Source organism: Aythya fuligula, chromosome 2 (assembly GCF_009819795.1).
Source record: "Aythya fuligula isolate bAytFul2 chromosome 2, bAytFul2.pri, whole genome shotgun sequence".
Lineage (NCBI taxonomy): Eukaryota > Metazoa > Chordata > Aves > Anseriformes > Anatidae > Aythya > Aythya fuligula.
In genome coordinates this window covers 155,437,820-155,459,730 of record NC_045560.1, presented here as the reverse complement: position 1 = coordinate 155,459,730, position 21,911 = coordinate 155,437,820, and the positions used below count along the sequence as shown (strand labels likewise).

General features: G+C 37.4%; 1 protein-coding gene across 2 annotated transcripts in view; it reads left to right on the top strand.

Annotated features, from left to right (window-relative positions):
* TRAPPC9 (trafficking protein particle complex 9) overlaps positions 1 to 21,911 on the top strand; it is a 448,124-nt gene that overhangs the window by 64,481 nt on the left and 361,732 nt on the right. For both annotated transcript variants that reach the window (XM_032180822.1, XM_032180821.1), the window contains 2 exons: positions 3,215 to 3,367; positions 13,804 to 13,928. In XM_032180822.1, coding sequence (XP_032036713.1) covers positions 3,215 to 3,367; positions 13,804 to 13,928 — 278 coding nt within the window. The remainder of the gene's footprint in view (positions 1 to 3,214; positions 3,368 to 13,803; positions 13,929 to 21,911) is intronic.

The window sequence follows — 21,911 nt, the reverse complement described above, 5'->3', positions numbered from 1 at the left end:
TTCTATTACTGTCTCCTCAGTTTGAAAGCAGGCTTCAAGGAAAATTAATAACAATATTGATTCACTGCCCGTGAGTGCACAAACTATTAGTATTTTTAACCCTGTAATTCTAATTTACACACTCCACAGTTCCACATTTTCGAAAAAAAAAAACAGTAAATGGTGCTGGTTTCTCTGCAGTGGTAAATACACAACTTCTATTTTCACTAGAATTTCAGGCACTCGAGGTCAATGCATATGAATGCCAATGTCAATGCATTTAGAACTGATAGCTGCGTTGGGGTCCTGTGTATTCTTCCTCAGCTGGTGAAAGGCATCAAGAAGCAGAGGTGCAGATTACCATAAAAGTCTGAAGAGTTTTGTTGCCTTGAAACAAAGGTTTTTATCTTCAGGAGTCCGATCCTACTTGCATTCAGGGTACCTTTGTGCATCTTGAATTCATATCAGAGGCATGAAACACTTGCCTGACTCTTCTCTGCCAGCTGGTGAATGCTTTTGCATTTCCATTTCCCCTCAGCAGCTCAGCTTGAGGAGCAGCAGTTGTTTTGGCTGTGCTTTACCCAGACTTCACCTTTCAGCTCTAGTCTGTTAGTTTTTTTCTTCGTTTTTGCAGCTTCGAGGCTGTCTGCAGATCTTAAGGTTACAGTTAGTGGAGTTCAGTGCCCCCAGTGACCTCCTCCTGCCACAGAAAGAAAGACAAAGGCATAAGAATTTAAGAAATGCCCTCTTAGGGCTTATGGTCCACCTAGCCAAGAATTCACAGGACTTTAGGAGATGCTGCTTAGAGAGAGAGCATGCAAGTCATGGTTGTGTTTCTGTTGTGCTTGCTCAGTATCCTTAGTTGCCCTACATCCCAAGGAACATCAGAGATGCTCCTTTATTAGTAGCCCATTATGAACTTGTCCTTTAATTAATCTAATCACATTTTGAAGCCTCCTGTACTGCCTGCCTCTGTGGATTGGCATTTTAGGTTTGTTTTTTAAACTGGTTATAAGCAAATAATTTTGATAGAAATATTAGCAATCCTGCTACAGGCTTTTTGGGAACTTGTGGTGGTTGTAAGGTAAAAACATAGATACAACTCCTCGCAATGGCTTTAATAGTTATGCAAATTTAGATGCCTCCACCCAAAGTAAAATTAATTCTGTAAGGAATTTTATAGACGTTTGTATGGTAAGTCATGGAAAAAAAAAAAAGAATTGTCTGGGGGCTTAAGTTTGGAAAGAATTGAATCTTGAAAGACTTACAATTCTATGGAGTTTGTATAAAGTGCTAACGTGGAATGGCTTCTACAGATCTTCAAACCTGTAGAACTTAGAGCGAACCCAAAGTTAGATTGTGGGTGAATCGCAATTAGATATTTTTATGATTTTAGTGATTTAGTCTCTAGGTAAAAGATAAAGCAAGTCATTAATTTCCACTCTTTACTAGAAGTTGCTTGCAAATTCAGTTTGTTAAACATGAATTTTGGACTCTAGAAACTGACTGCAGACATGCCCCACACCAAGAATTTTTACCACTCAGCTAAAAGGTTTGAATCCCCATGCAATAGTATAATTCATTGGGATAATGGCTGCTAAACAAGGTAAAGAAAACAACAATATTAAAGGATAAACCAGTGACAGCTAAGTATTAACTGGATTTTTCTCTGCAGTTAAACTTTGAGCTTGAGCATTCAGACTTTGTCTTGTAATTACAAACGTTAAATTAGAGAGGATCTGTTGGGTACCTTAATACCTGCAGGGGCTGTTCTCACTCAAAGTCTTTTCGGTCCAATATCTTCAGATAAATCTCCTCCTTAATGAAAATACATTTTGGAAACAATTTGTTCATCATGCTGGAGATACGCTCAGGTGCTTGGGATACGTCATTCTGCTTTGCTTGCATTGGGCAAAAACATCCCTGTAGCCCATTACAGTTTTACTTCTTTAGAAAAGGGGGATAGAGATCACTCTACTCGTTAAACTTCTTGAAAATAAAATCAGAATGAAGATATGGTTACAACTAAATCATGAGATGAAGTGGAGGTGACTTCAAGGAAACAATTGTTAGCAGGTTTTTTTATTTTTTACCTTGTTGTTCTTCTTCTAGAGAAGTTTTAAAACGGATTTGATGTGGAAAGAAAGAAGATCATTATCTCAAGCAGACCAACTGTTTAAGTTGCAGTTAATGGAAAATATTTTTCTTCTAGATGCAGTTGTTTCTGGGCAAATTAATAAACTTCTGACTGGTATTCTAATTACTTTTCTTGCTAGATCCTTAATGCTAGGCTGTAGTTTATTGAGGCAGCCTTCCCAGCCTGGTTTCTCAAAGATGGGTCTTAGAGGATGGTTTTGGAGAGGCTCTGAAGCACCAACACACCGATGTGCTGTTAAATACAGTAGGCTGGCACGAAGCAGAGATGAGCTCTGTGACTTTCTGTGGTCCCCATGTTACCTTGGAGCTTGAAATAGCACAGCTTAACTCACCACTCTTTCCAAAGTGGACTTGATTTCTGCTCTTCATTATTTCAAAATGGATCTTTGGATCTTACTGGAGCACTAAGGAGGCTGCAGAGCTGGTTAATGGACCTCAAGCTATTGATAAGCAATAAATAATATATTTTTTCCTTGTATTATCCCTTCTGGCACTTCAGGCCTAGGACAGAGGAGCTAATAGTGACAGATGCCGTATCTCATGTGGACCACTGGTAAATCGTTTCTCAGATACATAAGTTTTAAGGCAGGCTATTCCTTAAGGTTTGGGTCTTCTGTACTTTATGTTTTTCATTTTTGAGAAAGGACTTTATTTTATAAATAACTGAAAGCCAGCAATCTTCCTAGTCTTCTCTATTGCTTGAAAAGGAATTGTATAATGATGTCACGGGTGTTTCAGAACTGTAACTGGTTTATTTTGGTGCAATATTTTGATGTGTTCTTGAGTATTTAAATTGTATATTTAATACCGCCTATTGTGCAATCTATTAATTTTTTCTTGCTAATGTTCTTCACCTAATTTTTTTTTTCAGCTCTGTCATCTACATGCTTTCAGGCCAATCTCAGTAATCTCTTTGATGTCATTCTAGTGTTACATTCACTTTCGATGTCTTAATTCTAAATATTTTAGAATTTAAACAGAAGATGGCAAATCAGTTAATGCTCTGTACAACAGCTATAAAATGAAACGTTCTTGGCATGGTGGTTATGCTAATGAAATATTGTTTTTTTTAATACAGAGAAGCTGTATGGTGACTTCTTGAGCTGGAAGCTAGAAGATACGCTCTCCCAGTTCCCTCTAAGACCTGGGAAGATTGCAATTTTTACTGTAAACATCAAAGTGAAGCTGGACTTCTCATGCCAAGAAAACCTTCTGCAAGATCTCAATGACGGTGAGTTCTTAATTTCTTCTTGCTTAAAAGGATTCTGTGACCTTCTGAGAAGCACTTATCCAGCTGTTGTGCTGTTCTTTTTAATACATTATATGTGATGTGGCTACATGTTTCCATATTCTGTCTTGTAATGCAAAGGCAACTAACTCTTCAGTGAGGTGTGTGGACTCAAGACTGAGTTTTTGTGACAATGTGGGGTGTGATAGTTTGACCAAAACTTCTCACTATGAGACATCATCTTGCTATATTTTTAAATCTTTCATGATTCTTTTTAATTCTTCCATTTATGCGTCCCTTTGCATCCTTATCTAAAGAAAATGAAGAAAAATTGAGTTTACAAACAGCAGTGGGCTTAAAGAGAAATGAACATGAAGTTGATTATTTCATTATCTGAGCTTGTAGAATTGTTTATAATGGCTGACTGCAGTTTTGCCAGAAGTGACGTACTCATAGGGCGTAATCCTCCTAATAGTTATATTTTAGAGAAAGTGTGCTTAAACTCGTAGCTTCTTTTGAATCAACAAAAAAAACACAAACAACAAAAAGCAAAACAACAAAAACAAAAAACCAACAACGTTTGCTTGTATTAGAATTATCCAGAATTACAAGTACCAGATACTTGTAATAAGGATTTCCTCTTTATGATGAACACAAAGTCTTACTGGAGTAATTGCTATACTCTGTATTTTTTCAATTGCCTGCTATATTTACACTAATTGAATTAACTTGCCAAAACAAGATATTCCTGTATTTTAAAGAAAACCATATCTTAATTATTATTTGGACTCTTTCCCAGGATTCACTTGCAGGTGTGCATTATTGGTGTAATTAAAATACAAATATTTTCAAAACAGAAAAAATAGAACAAGATGGTATGTATAGCTTACTCAGGGCAAAAGGGACCAAATTCTGCAGCGAGTTGTCTTGCAAATGCATTTAGACATTTTATTGTGTTAATAAAGTTTAAAAGACTTCTTTGCTTTTAAACTTCACTGGTATAAAATGCGTAAGTTAAAAAACAAAACAAAACAAAAAAAATCAGGACTTACTAAAGCTATGGGTTTTGTTCAGTAACAATAAGATCTGCTTTGCAGGACTTCATTTTTCACTTATTTTTATGCCAAGGCTTTTGAAATGGTAAAGAAAATGGTATAGGCCAGTTGATTCAAAATTTTAATTGAACTTCAGAAACTTCGGTTTTATTTGTATTTGTCCTTCTAGTTGACATTTATAGGAAAGGAATCTGAGTCATGGAGATGAGAAGGAACTTGATCAATGTAATCAATGTAATTTGCCAAATAATTATGAAAGTCAGTATCTTAAAAGGTAGATGTTATGCCCTTTAGTGCCAGTTCTGTTATTTCTCTTTATTTTTGTAACTCTCAGAAAAAGAAAACAAAATCTGCCATTGACCTGATCTCCAAAATCTTTAAAGGCGCTACAAAGCTACACGTTCCCAGCAGCTTTTTAGGTGAAATAATGTACAAATAAAATATGCTGGAGAAGGAGAGGATAACATGTTTTCTTCTTGTTACTGACATCAAGCAGTTGTGGAACAGTGGATTTGGGCCTATTTTTTAAAAAATAAAAATTAAAAAATCCTACTTTTATGTGACCAGCTATGAAAAAAATCCTGGAAGAACATTATTACTCTGTTACTTCTGTCTACAGCTTCTTCACCTATAGCCTGGAAGGAATTCAGTGTTTTCTCCTTCAGTAACGATAAAGGAGCAGGATCCATTAGTATTTGTTCAGAGGTCTGGTATCTTTGGGGGACGTGTACCACGTGCAATTTGAAAGTATTTGTAGAAATGCTAAGTACACGGACATTTTAACTTGCTACTGTATTTTTTCTGTGTTTCTTGAAGGAATATATATATATATATTCATACTCTGAATGAATACTGTACTTTTTAAAGAAGCAGGTAGCATCCTGATATGAAGAACAATCGAGAGCTAAGAAAGTCAGTGGCAACTCTGCCATGGCTTTTAATCATATGGTAGCTATGGTACCTTTTTCTTTTGAGGACCAGATTTACAACGGTGATCAAAATACTTCTGTCTTTTAAAAGTAATGTCCTTAGCCGGGCATCTGTTACTTTGATCTGTTTTCATTTGCTGCTGAAATTGTTTCCTTTTGTTTGTAATCTGAAGATAGGACGGAGAGGATAAATTGCAGATGTTTGCGATGATACACTTATCCAATTGGAAAGTAAACTAAGTTATCAATCAGAATTGCTGATCTAATTCTTGTGTGTTGATGGTATACTGTCTGGTAAAGAAAAATGTTAGATGTTCTTCTAGATTAAAGGAAGCAAAAACACATGAGTGGCTGTACAGGATCAGATCAATGACCGTCTAGTCCAATATCCTGTCTGATAGTGGCTAAGAGCAGATGCCTGTGGGAGAATATAGGGAAAATTTTGAACATATATGCTCCTTGCCTTTAGGTGTTTGCGTGCTGACTTGTTAGCTGTGGAACTTCCAGAGTCTGGTACAGTTTCTCTGTTTTTAGGCACTCTTACTCATTCTCAGTGGGTTTCTTTGTCATAACATTCTTTGCGCTCTCTGCCAGGCTGGTACAGCAAGCTGTGCCACGAGGATTCACAGTTAAATTACTTTTATCAGCTTTCAACCTACTGGCATCCTTCTGATATTACCTAGTGTCTGCCTTGCAAGGAACAGCTAACAATCCATCTCCTAAACATCGTGCTGACACTTGCGATGTTACGTGTTCTCCCAGTGTTATTTTCACAGTAGTCTCTTTCATAGTCTGAAGATTTCTATCTGGCTTTGCTGTCCTTGTCATGGAAAGAGTGCCAGCTATTTCTCAGTCTTGTCCCTTTTGAACACCGTCGGCTCTATATCCTTGAGGTAGTCTATGTACACTCTTTGAAAGGTGATCTCTGTGAATCTGTACTGACCTAATGATGCTCCTTACTTTTTCTATTACTTGCCTTACAATCATGCAGTAATGCACACCTGGGTTACTTTTTTTTTTTAACCGTTCCTCAGTGTTGAATTGGTGGGTTCATGAATCTGTGAATCAGCTCCACGAGCTTGCTTCTGTACAAGAATATTTACACTTAATGTTAAGATTGTTTTTATTTTCCATATATTTATACAGAATTTCATTTGACATTTATCACCTAGTCACCAAGTTTTATAAGATCCTAGCTGTTAGGTCAGGAACATGCCATTCTCTTTGTGTTTCATAGGCTTCCACTCTGGAAGTTGGGTTTGTGCAAATACAGCCTAATAACATGCAAGATAATACCACAGAAGAATGTGCATCCCATTAAAACATGACATTGTCTTGGCTTACTATTTTTAGAAATAATTACTTTGCAAACACTTCGAACAGCTGGGCAGATGTTCTAGAGACAACTTGTATTTGTTAATGATTAAGAAATCCAGGCTTGAAGGTACTTGCCCAAGATTTTGCAGCAAAGAATCCTCTTTGCTGCAAATACTAATGAGGTTTTTTCCCTGAACTGGGTGTTTCGAGGTTCCTTCTGTGTACATTCTTGGTTCTCTGGCCAAGAAATCCAGTGTGTGTATTTAATTCAATTTTAAGGTTGTTAGAATCACAGAGTAAGACAGGAGGAAGCACAGCGTTGCTTGGTACAGCCTGGCCTAAGGAGCTTCAGCAGTAAGGCCTCTCCCTGCTGTTAAATGAAAGAGGTCAACAGGATGCTCACATCATGAGGATAATTAATTCTTCTAAGTCATTATAGCGTAATTTCTGAAATCCAGTTTTTCCCTGATGCTAAACAGGAAAAGAACAATAACTGCTCTTTTTTGATTGTTTTATAATTGGTAACTTGTTAGTGGGAAAGAGGCTTTAAAAAAAGCTTCTATCAGATGGGGATACTGTTTTGCAAGGTAAATTAATTAAACTGCAATGAGTGCTTCATTATGTAGAAACGTTAGTGTTCGTTCGTTCTGTTTATAGGGAGCCTAAAGACAGATGAGAGAATATTTAAATTCATAAACTCATCAAAGGAACTAAGTAACTAGATGCTAAGAGAAGCAAAACCATGCCTGAAGTCCCTCCTTCCCTTCTCTGGGGGAGGAAGGTTTGCAGACAAATAATAGCTTATTTCTGACAGCAGTGATCTTGAATGGTTTTAATACTGGTATACGAGACCATTGTAAATCTATTTCGTAATTACTTTGTTGCTTTTCTGCTTAAATATAATACTAAAGTCTTCTTAAATAAAATACAAAGCTAGGCTTTATTCATTTAATGTTCCTATGCTTATATAGCTTATACACAAGATATTTCTTTGTTAGAAAGATACCTGGTTATGAGTTTAAGTGGGTTCTTGACAAGTCTGCAAAACAACATAGCCTGGAGAATTCTATTAGGATAATATTTCTGAAGTCCTCAGGTATTTCAGTAAGATCATTTGTGTTAGTACCTTTGGTTGCCTTTATTGCATTATGTCATTCAGAATATTTTCTCATTTATTTCATTCCTAACTTTTTTGTCTTTACAGTTTGAAGATATCAGTTTTCATTTTGGTTGCAGCGAGGTTTTTTTCTTTACCTACAAACTCTTCTGTCCTCCATAAATTAGTCACCGCGTTACTTTGAAAAAAAGTTCTTGATTTTTTTGAGAATTTTTCTTGCAGATTTCTTTTTTGAATTCCAACTTCAGTGCTTACAGAAGATAAGGTGCCTTTTTCTCTTCCAAATGTCTTTTAACCTTTCTTGTGTGATAATTAGACTGATAAGGATTTCTTATTTTTATTTTTTTAACAATATATAAACACCATAAGACTTTAGCCTCTATCAGTTGTACAAGCTTCTACAGGAACATGTAGGAAGAAGTATTTTAGGCCTCAAATCTTTACAAAGTAAATAGTAAGGCAGACATGAGGCAAACAATAATAAATTTATTATTGAGACTTACAGGCTATTTAACCCATCATCCTATTAAGTTTCCTGTTGTGCTGTTTCCTCGCTGAGGCTCTTTAATTTGGCATCTAATGTAGTGTGCATAAATAATCTCTAGCCTTTGACTACATTTTTTTTTTACATTTCACTTGCTTCCTTTGTCTGAGTTTAGCTTCTCAGTACTAGTTCATCAACCTCAATAATGTATCCTTACTTATACTATATTCCTATTGTCAATTATTAAACTTCAAATATTATGTCAAAAATTATGTCAAATATTATATGTCAGATATTAAACTCTTCAAATGTAACGGAGCTTCAAAGAAGTGCTCACTCTGCTACGTGTCATCTCTGCTCTGGCCCTGGGAGCCAGAGAGCTGATGCATTCCTGGTAGCATCACCGGGTGCACTGATAACTCTTGTCTCCTGTGCTTAGTTTTAAGCATGTTTTTGAGAGGGAAGGAATAAATACTCTTGACTGCTCTTGAGTTATTGCCCTATTTGTTGTGGTTTAGTCACCATAGGCAACCAGTTATCCCTCTGCCCCCAAAGAGCTGTTATTGCTGAGCACGATGCTGTATGGTATGGAATATCCCTTTGGTTATTTGGGGTCACCTGTTGTGGTTGTGTCCCCTCCAAACTTCTTGTGCACCCCCAGCCTCCTTGCTGACCAGACAGTGTGAAAAACAGAAGACACCTCGTGTGCATGAGCACTGCTCAGGAACAATGAAACCATCCATGGGTTGTCAACACTGCGTTCATCACAAATCCAAAACATAGCACCACAGCAGCTACTCTGAAGAAAATTAACTCTATTCCAGCCAAAAGCAGGACATTGTTGCAGTATCCAGAGACGGCAAGTTCCTGGAGTTCTGCAGACTTTTCACTTCCAGCAGAATACACGATCATTTGTTCGTTTTTCGAAGAAAAAAAACACACGTTGTTTGGCAAGCATTCTGTCTCTCCCCTGTCATGAACTACTTCAGTCTTTTTCCTTTGTGCTGAAAGTACTCTGAAACTGTTACAATATTTTTCAGAGAGGCTTTTCGTACTGAAATTTCTATCAGACAATTGATGGACAAAATAAATAACTGGGCTCAGAGGACATTTAATTTTCACATCTTATATTTCAAGTTCAATACTTTTCAAGAACTCTGACAGATCCTCTTGGCTTATAATTTCATACTGCCACAGCACTCGTGTTACAAAGGTGTTACTCTATGTTTTTATAGTTTTTAATTTCTGGCAGGTTAACTTCAGCTAAGGGCCAAATATCCACCCAGCTACTTGTTTGCTGCCTCTCCTCAGCAAGATGGGAGGATGAAACAGGATGAAAAAGCTTCTGGGTTGTGATAAAGATTGAGAGATCACTTACTAGTTACGAAAATGGGCAAAACAGACTTAACCTCAGGAAAATTAATTTAACATAAATAAAAACACCACTTTCTCCCTCTGCCCTGGGCTGCAGCCCTTCAGGAACACCCTGCTCCCACGGGGGCTCCCCACGGCCGCAGCTCCCTCAGGAAATGTCCCCCTGCTGCGGCGTGGGCCCTCCCCGTGGCCCTCCCTGGGCTGCAGGGTGGAGATCTGCTCCAGCGGGGGCTCTGCAGGGCTGCCGGGGAATCCCTGCTGCCTGTGGGCCTGGAGCCCCTCCTGCCCTCCTCCTCCTGGGGCCTGGGCCCTCTGCTGCTTCTCCCTCGCCCTGGGCCTCCTCCTCGGCCTGTGCCCGCTCTGCCCTTTCTGAAGTGTGGTCTCCCTGAGGCGCCGCCAGCTTGGGGCTGGGCTCAGCTGGGCCCTACCCACAGAGGCCCCTCCAACACCTGCAGACTCCCCATGCGTTTTACCTTTCACGTATATTTAGAATACATCAGAGTTTGATAAAATACCAACAGAGTTTGCAGCTCCCACGGTTGTGCTGTACCTGTTTAAAAGTATTTGTATTTTTGTCACCTGGATCAGCCCAGTGATCACACCACCTTACTGCATTGCCACGGGGCTGTGGGTTTGTACACGAGGGACAGTGCCCCGCGGCAGCTCGTTCAGTCCCTGCCTTGTAAATCGAGAAGTTTAACCACCTTAGTAAACTTTCCCTCATTCAATTATAAGATTGTGTGGGATTCGTCTGTGCAGCCTACTGCGAAAGTGGCTAATGAAGTTAAATTGACAATTTACTTAACATTTGAGAGGAGAGAGGAAATGCTGGGAAGAGATTTCGCTCTGTTATGACAGAAGTGCCTGCGATGTTGGAAAAGCAAGCTGCTTTTTCGCAGTTACCATGGAAAAAGTGTTGGTCATGTGCTGTTACCATGGAAATGTTCAATGTGAATTCCAGAAATTAGAAAGATTTCTGGACCGAGTAGCAAGACAATTGTTCTTTTTATAGTGAAAGGCTGCTCAAGCTGTTTGACATTAGGAACGTGGAGGATGTAGCATCTTCAAATCTCTAAACCTCATGAGAGAAAATAAAATGTATTTCCACTATGAAAACTCATAAAATATAAATGCGAAGTAATTTAAAACTTCTGGTGAATTGCTTTAAATTTTTCAGTTACCTTTTTTTTTTTTTTTGTCTGTAGTCACCAAGTTCAGCAACCTACCAATACTTTTGACAGAATTTCCCCATTCCGTGATGAGTGTTGAATGCAGTGCAACGGAGCAGTTTGTGAACTAGCTAGCCAACTTTGCTGCCTGGTCAGACACCTGAAAAGGCGAAATAATCTGAAACAACTGGCTAGCGGGAGAACATTAATTATTTTTGTCCTCTGGCAAAGAAGTGTCCTTGTATAGTCAAAGTTGTGGAGGGGTGAGGCATTTGAAGTACATGCAGTGCCTTGTGCCAGACCCTGTTATACACAATGCCACAGTGCCACAAACTAGAAACAGAAGTTTGAACACAGTGGTGATTCCCTAAGACTTTCCTTTTAGCCCGAAGCAGGATCAATGTTCTCTTTGATGTCTTGCCTCCTTTTGCCCGAAGGTGCAATTTGGAGATTAAAAAAATTCCACTTCTCCCCTAGAAATGGTTTGAACTAACTTCTGTCTTTTCATTTTTCGGATAAAATGAAAATAAAATTGTCTTTAGGAGACAAAATAGCTTACAAAAGGCATTAGTTGCAGGTCTATTGCATGTTTTAGGTATTAACTAGTCTTTTAACAAAGAAAGGAAACCTTGGGTCTTATATAAAAATGGAAGATAAGGCGAGTGCTATGAGATATTTCATATTTAGTTGTTTCATGGTTTTGTGTGCAAATGTGTGCACCAATCACCTTTTCCTTTTCTTCTGAATATGTAACTGATGAAATTAATTCATCCATTTGAAAAGAGGATTTTTCTTCAGGTAAAATTACTTATCATCATTGAAAAGAGTGGATTTCAAAGCTCTCAAGTGTAGTTATCAACAGTGTTGCTGGCAAACTTCGAATCACAGAGTCATGGGATGGCTTGGGCTGGAAGGGACCTTAAAGATATCTGCTTCCAACTCTTCTGCCAACTGACTTGAATGTTTTAATGTATTATTGTCTCAAACGTTAGTCTAATAAGTAAATTCGCTTTGATATCACTTGGCTTTAAAGAGATGTTAAGAGCTGGTTTAGGATTGTTTTGATATCTCGTTATTTCTTATACAAGTTAGAAATAAAGAACCCGTTAGCACATGCAAAATTCATTCTTGTTTTCATGACCCTTCCTTTTCCCTGATGTCCATGGGTACACTCCTGCATGATGTAATGTAGCAGTGTTATTAGAGGAAAGGCTTTCTTTTGCTGTTGCTGAATATATCTATATATTTAAATACTGTTTAACTGATTCTGTTTGCAGTTCTCCAGGATCGTCATATAACAGCCCATATGATTGTCTTCTCCATTTGTAGCTGTGCTAATCTGACTCACCCCTTCTGTTTTCTCATCAGTTAGATGCTGCTGATTGATTTTCTGGAGTGGACCCATGTGGAACAAATATGTCTTTTAATTTGAGCATTTATAGAGATTACCAGAAGAATTCTAACAATGAGGAAAACCAGGCTTATGGCGCATAAGTTTCAAAGTAGTGCCATGTGTTTTCCTTGCACTCTTGTTGCTTTGCCCACATGAAGAACGTCACTGCACGTGAACACATCTTTTGCTAGAATCTGTGAAGGTTATCGACCTTTTAAAGAAGTCTTGAGTGCTCTGATTTCATTGAGCAGATGATGTTTATGACAGCTGGTGATGGAAATGCCTGAGAAATATGAATTGTTCTTTGCACTGATTTTTTTTTTTATTAGTTAATTGTCAATTAAATTCTTCCTTGTTCTTTGACTAGTAAGTCTCCCAAATCAGCACCGTCAAATCTGATGATATCCATAAAGTAGTTTGACGTTATTCATATTCTAAAGGAGTTTGGAAGTAAAGAAACATAGGAGATTCCCATGTTTTCTCACTGGGATACGTGTGAAATTTAATAGGGCAAAAAAATTCATGCTTTATCTTGCTCTTCTGGTTTTGAGACTTTGAGGAATGTAACCGCAACAGGTCCAGATTTGAGGCCATCCGTGGAACGAGAGTGGGATCTAGCAGAAAAAATTTGATAAGGACAGCTTCCAAACAGGAAGTATGTTTGAGTTTTGTACAGTAATTTTGCATTTCCCCTATGTTTAGTTATGTGTGTTTGTTGACATACAAGATTTTGTTTGTATTTAATTGGATTTTGTGGATTGCATTTGCTATGCACAGCATAGGGGAACAAAATACTACTCTGGGCTTTGAATATAAACCTAAATAATAAGAAACCGAATAATAAATTTTAAGTCTAATTCTTAATATATGTTAAAACTCCATTATTTTATTTTTTTAATTCCCCTGATTTTTTTTGATTAAACATAATTATGCATTTTAATGATTTAGTATGTGGCTCCAGGAGGTTGACACACCCAAATACGATGAAGTGTCTTTATTTACCTTCAAGGTATACAAGCTTATCAGCAATAAAGATAAAAATATAAGGATGGTCTATTTCAGTTAAGCTTTTTGTTGACTGTTACAATGTAAAGCTTAGTTTCCATTCTTTATTATACAGAAGAAATATTGTATATATTTGGTGTCAGTATATGGTATGACACATCAATTATTTATATTTTTTCTTATAAAGTATATATTTGGAAAATGAATCCTCAGACCCGATATTGGAAGTTTTTAAAAGATATTAAGCATTTAATAGGGCCATTATCATGGCAAAGCACAAACTTTCATTTCGTTCTTTTTTAATATTGCGAATATTAAAACTAATTTTACATTATGAACTCTGACATCTCTATTGTGGTTTTTTTCAAATGCAGTTCCCTTCTTTTTCTCTGAGTCGCACAGTTTTATGTGTAACTCCTCTTTATTTTTTGGCTTCTAGAGCAGAATATAGCAAAATAATCTTTAATTTGTTTTTCCTTTTTGTATAAAATATTAATGTTTCCTTTCTTTCTCTCCCTTTAATAAAACAGATACAGATTTGTTGGACTAAAATACAACATTTAAAGAGAAAGTAATTTCATTTATTGTTTTTCTAGATGGAATCAGTGTCAGCGGACTTCCACTTTCCAGTCCTTTTCGGCAGGTTGTCAAACCAAGAGTAGAGGCGAAACCTGTTAATCCACAAGAAAGCAGCAAAGCTGGTGACTTCAGTCACGTGAAGGTAAGTAAGTGATGTAAAAATAAGTGAAAAATTTAGTTTTCATTATGCTACGTTACGGTTTGTTCTGGGATTAAAAAGTAAAGGGTCAAAGGATCAAAGTCTTACCTTTGCATTTCCCGTGCTTAGCATTTTAGAGGTGCTCATATAAGTAACAGAATAATTGAAAAATAAATAAATGTAGCAGGATGAAAGAACAACTGTGTGGGTTAGGAGCTGCACTCTGAGAGTCTTACCTGGAGTAAGCTACTGTTTGTTTTTCTTTGAAAACAGAACAAAAAGTTCTTACCTGTTCAAAATAAAAACTTAATGTTTTGAGCAGGGAAATGAGAACAGTTGCAGTTTACTGGCCTGATTTGCAGGAGATATAATTTAAGACTAAGGTAGCAAGGATTATCAAAAACGTAGCCTATTACTTCATTGGTTTCTTTCATAGCTTTGGTGTGTGTTTTACATGCCATGTAATATTTGATAGGTTTCCTGCATGACATCTGCGTTAATTCATTCCCTCTGAATTTCTCTCCACTATTGTGCACAGCAATTTTGGCTTGGCAAGCCTTCAAGACTGAGAAGCACACCTAGGCTTTGCTTTTTTTTCAATAACACACTTTGGATCTGAATTTACTTTTTTTCCCAGTGAGGTTATTTACAGTTCTATTTGATGAATAAACAGGGGACACTATTAATTTATAAATATGTTTCTTTTGAACCATTAGTACTACTAATTCTCTCTCATTTGGTTCTGCATTACAAAAAGGATGATGACAGCATATGAGATGATTAAAAAACCACACTAGTAAAGGCTTTCTTTGTATTTTTTTGACATAGTGAGGTACTTCCAAGTTGCTCATAAAGATAAATCACCATGATTGAGAAAACAGTTTGAAGCTAGTAAAATGTTCACCATTAATTTTCAAGCACAGAAGTTTGTGTAAGAATTTATGTTCTACAGAACACTTATGATTTATGCAAGCAAGGAGAATATTATTGTGAAATGGGAATAAAAGTCCAGAAATGCAGAATTTCCACGTACCAAACACATGGAAGAGTCCCTTTGGTGCTCTTTCTGGTTGTCAGCCAGTTGTCCTGGCAACTGCGAAGTTGCAGGTTCACGGTGACCTTTGCGATGGTTTTGTAAGGACCCTGGAGCCCTGTAAAGCAAGAATGTGTTCTTTCAACAGTCTGGTGGGAATGCACGAACTTGTTTCTATTGGTGAGTTTGCTGAATGCAGGTTGAATTTATTAATTGGTATTTTGTGTGGAAGGACCTTGCAGGTAGCCAGAACTATGTTGAAGAGAGAACACAAATTCTGATAACATTATGGGGTTCCTTGCTTATTAAAGTTTTCTGTGCATTAAGCCTTTTTTTTATATGACTGTAGTACAGCTCCCATAGCATGCTTGAAATTATTAATTTAGCATGTTAACGCCTCTTCTAGAACTCTTTTAATGACTGCATTTTTGTAAGTTTAGAAGAGATGATTTACAGAGAATCAACAGGAAAAACAAAAAATCAGGGAGTTGAAGTAGCCAACAGAATAAAATTCTGGAGTAAGTCTACAAAATTATCTCTAATTACTTAAATTATACCATTCAGATCACGTAATTGCAGGGGACATTAATGGGAGGAAAGATGTGATTCCTTTTTTTCCAAAATTATTAAGACTGACATGTTTTGGTTGAGGAGAGAGAGTACCACATTAGGGTAACACCATCTTTGCAGCGTATACTGTCATGGCTAGTTCCATATTAACAGATCACCATTTCTGTAACTTTCATTTGCATTTACCATGTTTTTATGAATAATTATAATATTATTTCAGCTTGTCCCTATTAAGCCACTACAAATCAACCATTTGATCTACCTGGATCTGTGTAGTTCAGAAGTATTTAGAATATCTCAGAAATATTTTTAGGTTTACCAGACTATCCACAAAGTCAACTCTCTGTGCATATGGACATACACAGGTTCTGGCCAGACAACCAGGAGAAATTACCTGTCACAACTAAATAGATTTATTTGTGTCCTTCTGGATGGTTATGTTACATTTGGCTACTTGTCATCTGTGATAAGGTGTTATATCCAGCTTTTGCCTACTACTTTTGTACATTATTGTTTACTTCTCTTTGCAACAGCTCTCTACTTTGACAGAGTTCTTCATCTGAATAAAAAATAATTAATATCCACCAGTGGAAGATTCCAAATTAAAACATCAGGCAGTTACTTTTATTAATTGAGTCAATTGACTATTTTTATTTAAAATCATAATCAGAATGTATCTTGGCTGGGTTCTGAGGAATTTGCTGTTATTTTTGTTTCTGACTTTACTTAATTTCAGACAGGATATCTTTCAGAATACACAAATAGAAGTTCATTGACAAATGTAAAGGCTTTTCCTTGCTAGGAACATTGTTGTATACATTAGGAAGCTGGGATATATCAAAGAGAAATGGTCCAAGATTCTCTTTGAACCTGAATCTTAAAATATTTCATATTTCTGAATCTCTCTGACTGCCCTAGAACCTCCTTAGAAGGTACTTCAGGTTCTCTCAGCTGCTGCATGATAGTTCAGTGTGTGTGGGCTATGGGCATGTCCTGCATGGTAGGAGAATTGCTTGTTTATGTTTTAAGGTTAATCTTGTAATAGTCTGGGCAATTAAAATTGTTTAACAAGGACTGTGGTAAGAAGCAAGTGGGAACTTTTAAGTTAAGAAACAAGAAAGTTCTTAAAGAATTTGGGTGTGCTGTGGATATATTCTGCTAGCGTTTATACACGATTTAGCAAGAGATGTCCGTTGTGAATATGCAGGAGCAGTAGTGATTTTTCAATCCTCTGTGTCGTGCATTAACCGATCTTCCTAAGACAGTATAATTTTTGCAAATGAAAATTAATAGAAATCAATGCTTCTCCTGATGCTGTTTCTGAAATGTCATTGTTGGTTTATTTATAAGTCTTGATTCTTAAATCTTCCCTTCGTATTTGACTTCCTTCCTTCTTTTTTTCCTTCCGCTTCAATATTGGATATTGCCAGTATTGCGTTTGAACTTCTTTGCAATCTTCGTTTTCAATTTTGCTACAGGCTGTCTTCTAATAAACCAGTCACCGGCTTCTGGAAATGACTGTTATAATGATCTCATAAATTTCCTACAAAAATTGCTGCATGATCTCATCATAAAGCTTGCTTACACCCTCAAGCTGAAAAGCATATCACAGTATAACGTTATGTCCAGATGTACTCTTTCCTACTGCTCACCACTGAGTAATTTGGTAAGCGTTGTCTTAAATCCCTTGGTCCTTCTGGGGTGCATCTCCACGGCAGAGCGAGTTAGCCCATGCTTGGCTCTGCGTTGCTGTGGTTATACTGGTAGGTGAAATGGTCTGTTTCATGGCTGGAGCTGGTACTTTTCTGAATAACACTGCAGTGTTTTTAGATGCTCAGCTGCTGAGTATCTAAACTGCAATTTAAAATTTTAAAGAAATATTGTCATCTCTCAGTAGAAAATGTGTTATTTTTAAACCAGGGAATTCTGTACTGGTTTTTCTGCTTGGCAGCTGAGCTTATTTGGCCTAGACTAGTTCAGCTCAGTGATGGAAGATGCACCCTCTTACTCAATGCCACATGTTAGTGACCTGAGCCTTATACAGCAATCTGATCTGTGGAAATTTGGTCCTTAAAGTCACAGTGATTACCATCAGGTAAAGATAATCCACTGGTAGTTCCTTTTTGTCATAAGGTGAAAATGAGAATTATCCATCGGGACATATTGGTTCAACACAGTGTCCCTGGTTTCTTTAGAAGAAATCTGGGATTAAGAAAGGCTGCAAGACCCTACGGTTACAAAGGACCAAAACAGGAGCTAAAATGGAGAAGTCTTAGTTGGGCAAAAGAAGACTTTGAATACGTTGTGTGGATTTTTTTTTTTTTTAATCCTGATTTAAACTGTAAATCATAGACATCAATTAATGGTCAGTTGTATGGCAATCTGAGGACCACTTTATAATTCATAGAGCATTAGCTCACAGTTACTTACCTGTTTTGAAACTTGCGTGTTCATGAGGATTTGCTTTTGCAAACTGAACCTGAGCTGTAATTCTAGAGATTCAACTGCTGAGGTTTAAGTAATCTGGATGTGTAATCTACTGTGTTTCTTCTGTACTATCAGTTAATGGCACAAAACGTTAAAATACAATATGTAGAGATAATCTAATTTCATACACCGTTCGTGGTGTTTCTTTTCTGATTTGGTCAGCGTGTATTAAAATAAGATACTGGACTATTTTTTTCATGCCTTTCTCAGGCTATGCTCTTCATTTTTAATGAAAGTATGCTGTTAATTGAGATAAGGTTTATATTTTTAGTGCTTTAAGCTCAAAATCATTTGATGTTTGATACCTTGAAGCTATTCTATGTTTAACCCTGTAAACAAACCATTTGATTTTTCTCAGAATTTTTGAATAGTTCTAGACCCTGCTGAAATTAGTGGAGATGCTGAATCTGCAGAGCACTCTTAGTATTTCGATTACTTCTTTCTATTTGCATAAACGTGTATTTAGCAGTGAGATTTTAGGCACAAATGTATAATGCAACTTAATGTTCTACTTCAACGTTGTCCTACGTTGGCATTCAATGCTGTGCTTGTAAATTGTGTGCTTGGGAGTTCTCCTTTGGTATTACACACATCAGATCTTATGAAGAAAAAAGAAGGAAGACGCAAGTCTCTCTACTTATTTCCCTAATAACTTTCAAGCCTGTGGAAGATAATATAAAATCCTGGTCAAATCTCTTTCACTTCCCAAGGTAATTTCTATTGCAAAGAATATTTTTTGATTGGTTAATAGGAATTTCTGAGTTAAATACCAGAAAACAAGTCACATTTCCTGAAGTCTGCCCAGCAAGTAGCCATGTGCCAAATCAACGTTCCCCAGGTTAGCAGCTTGGTTTTTGTTTGCTTTCTGGCCAAGGATTGCCGTTTCCCCTGAGATAAAGAGAATAATGACAGTAGATTTTTTCAGCAAAAAAGAGTGAGATCTGAATTCTTGGTCATTGGTATGTGGCTGACAAAACGTGATTATGATCTAGGTTTGGATGAAAGCCTGTAGTTTTTGAGTAGTTTGGGTCTCATCACACTTAACTTTCCTTCCCTGCCAAGTTTGGCAATATTCCTTTGAGTGCTTTTCGTTTTATTAATAGTTGAATATTCAACACTATTTCTGCTCGCCAACTGTATCCTGTGAATAGTAACATCAAAAGATGAACACTGTTGGGCTCTAGAGAGGTTTGCACTTCAGAACACGAAGAAAGCATTTTACTAACGCTATTCTCTAGAGCCATGGGAGGAAAAAAAAAGCTTCCCCCCTGGATTTGAATAAATTTAGTTCATTCATCTCATCTGCTATTTTACGTTCAGTATTGTCAGAGTAGTAGCTGCAATTTCGATTCAGAATGTTTTACAACTTTGACTACTTCCTTTTTGCCATTTTATTTGAAGGAAGCATTTAAATTTTGCATTGTATTGATGTAGAAGTTTTGGATAGATTCACAATGTGCCTGTTGAAAGCACCATTTTCTCCTGACTATATGCTTCAGCTCATAAACCCTTCCTTTCACCAGTACTTATTTTATTCATTGTGCTATTCGTTGGTGGCAGCATGTCTTCCAGTTCCTAACGGACTCATGTTAAGTCAGACCAGGCTCTGGACAGAGCATACTCAAGTATATTTAAAGAAAAAAAAAAAAAAAAAAAAAAGGTAGGCAACATTTAAAAGATCTGTTTTCACCCCAAGCACACAAGTTTGTTCTGCAACACAGTAATTCTTTCAGAATGACTTATCTGAGAATGTGGAAGAGTCTTGCATTCTCTTCTAAGTGGAGATGTTTTCAAGCATCTGATATCTAGATTTCAATTATAAAAAAAAAAAAACAACTTTTTTTTTGTATAATTTCTTTGATTCTGAATATTATATTAACTTTATGGCCAAATGTATTTCCACACCTTATCCTCACAAAAAATTATGCAGTATTTTCATGCAGTAATTTATGGTTATTGATGAACATTTTGTGGTGTTCATTTTCACTAGACTTGTCATTACAGTTTCTAGCATTTTAATTTAGCCAGAAGTGTGGAACTGGCTGGGAGGAAGGCAGCTGCTCTGGTGGGAAAATACGGTGGCTGAAGCTGAAATGCACAAAAACGTAGATTTGGGGAGACCAAGAAAGAGGGCAGCTCTGATCTCCTAGAACTGTGAAGGTTCTCCCATACTTGATCCATTCTCCCATATATTGATCCATTAGATCAATATATTGATCTAATATCCACTGAAGTTATTGTCATGGTTTTAAAAGTACAATCAAGATTTTAATTCAACCTATGTGAGCATGAAATTAAAAGTAGTGTGTTTCAAAATCCTATTGCTACTTAGTATGACACAAAGTTGTCTTGCGTATGTGTTCTGTTTAGTAGCTTTATATTTGTCAGTTGTTCTATGTAATTTCACTTAAAATTCAAGGCAGCTTTTTCATTTTCAGCTAGTTATTCAAATCTTAATCCCTCTAAGTGTGCTGTAATGCAATCAATATTCTCAGATCTTTCTTGAACAATTTTTGTTTTACCATAATTGAACTTCTGCAGCTCCGTAGGTGCCTTTACAGCACTAAGGACCTTCTGTCTGCAGTTCTCTAGCTTGCCCTTCACCTACAGTTTAATTCATCTTTTCTTCTTCCATTTCCTCTCTTATTACCTTGTAGCTTTTAGTTTATAACTCTGTAATCAGATCTCTTCACCCTTGTCCTCATAGCTGCTAGTTTATAACTTCAGAGCCTGGTAAATAACATACTAGGTAAATCACTTACATACCAAATAAATACTACCCATATCTTATTTACTTCTTTTTATCTCTTTTCTTGTTTTGTCCTTAAAGTGAGGCAGACTTCTTTGTTACAAATCTGAAAAGCTCATACCTAGCGGAAATAATTTTTCTAACTTCTGAATGATTTACTCATAAAGGTAAGTTTACATGTAGCATCATGAGCATGTTATATCACCTATGACTTGAGATCCTAATAATAATGTTCTATTACTGTTATAAATCTTCCCTCAGAACGGTTACAAGCAGCCTACCTCAAAAAATCATTCTGATGTGATAGATGTGACCAAATGAGCTTGTAAACAATTGTTTAGGGTAAAAATGATGTGTTGGGAGAGTAATTTTTGTAGATCATGTCTTCTCTCTCACATTACAACTGGAAAAATTACTCCGTAAATGAAATGCGTTTAGCACGGCTAAGTGCTGATCCTGCACTTGGGTCACAACCACCTGATGCTGTGGGATGGGCTTGGGGAAGAGTGGCTGGAAAGTTGCCCAAAAGAAAAGGACCTCGAATCATAGAATAGGATCAAAGAAGATCCTGAGTTTGAAGGGATCCAACAAAGACCATTGAGTCCAACCCCTGGCTCCACACAGCACCACCCAAAAATGAGACCATGTGTCTGAGAGCGTTGTCCAAACACTTCTTGAACTTCCTCAGGCTCGGTGCTGTGACCACTGCCCTGGGCAGCCTGTCCCAGTGCCCGACCACCTCTGGGTGCAGAACCTTTCCCTAACCCCCAGCCTGACCCTCCCCTGTCCCAGCTCCATGCCGTTCCCTCGGGTCCTGTCGCTGTCCCCAGAGAGCAGAGCTCAGCGCCTGCCCCTCCGCTCCCCTCATGAGGGAGCTGCAGGCCGCCGTGAGGCCTCCCCTCGGCCTGCTCTGCTTGGGGCTCAACAAACCAAGGCACCTCAGCTGCTCCTCATGTCTCTTCCCCTCTAGACCCTTCATCATCATTGGTGCCCTCCTTTGGACACTCTCTAACAGTTTTATGTCCTCCTTATACTGCGAACATGAACCAGCAGTATGCCCAAATGGCCAAGAAGGCCAGTAGCATCCTGGCCAGCATCAGCAATAGTGTGGCAGCAGGACTGGGGAAGGGATTGTCCCTTTGTACAC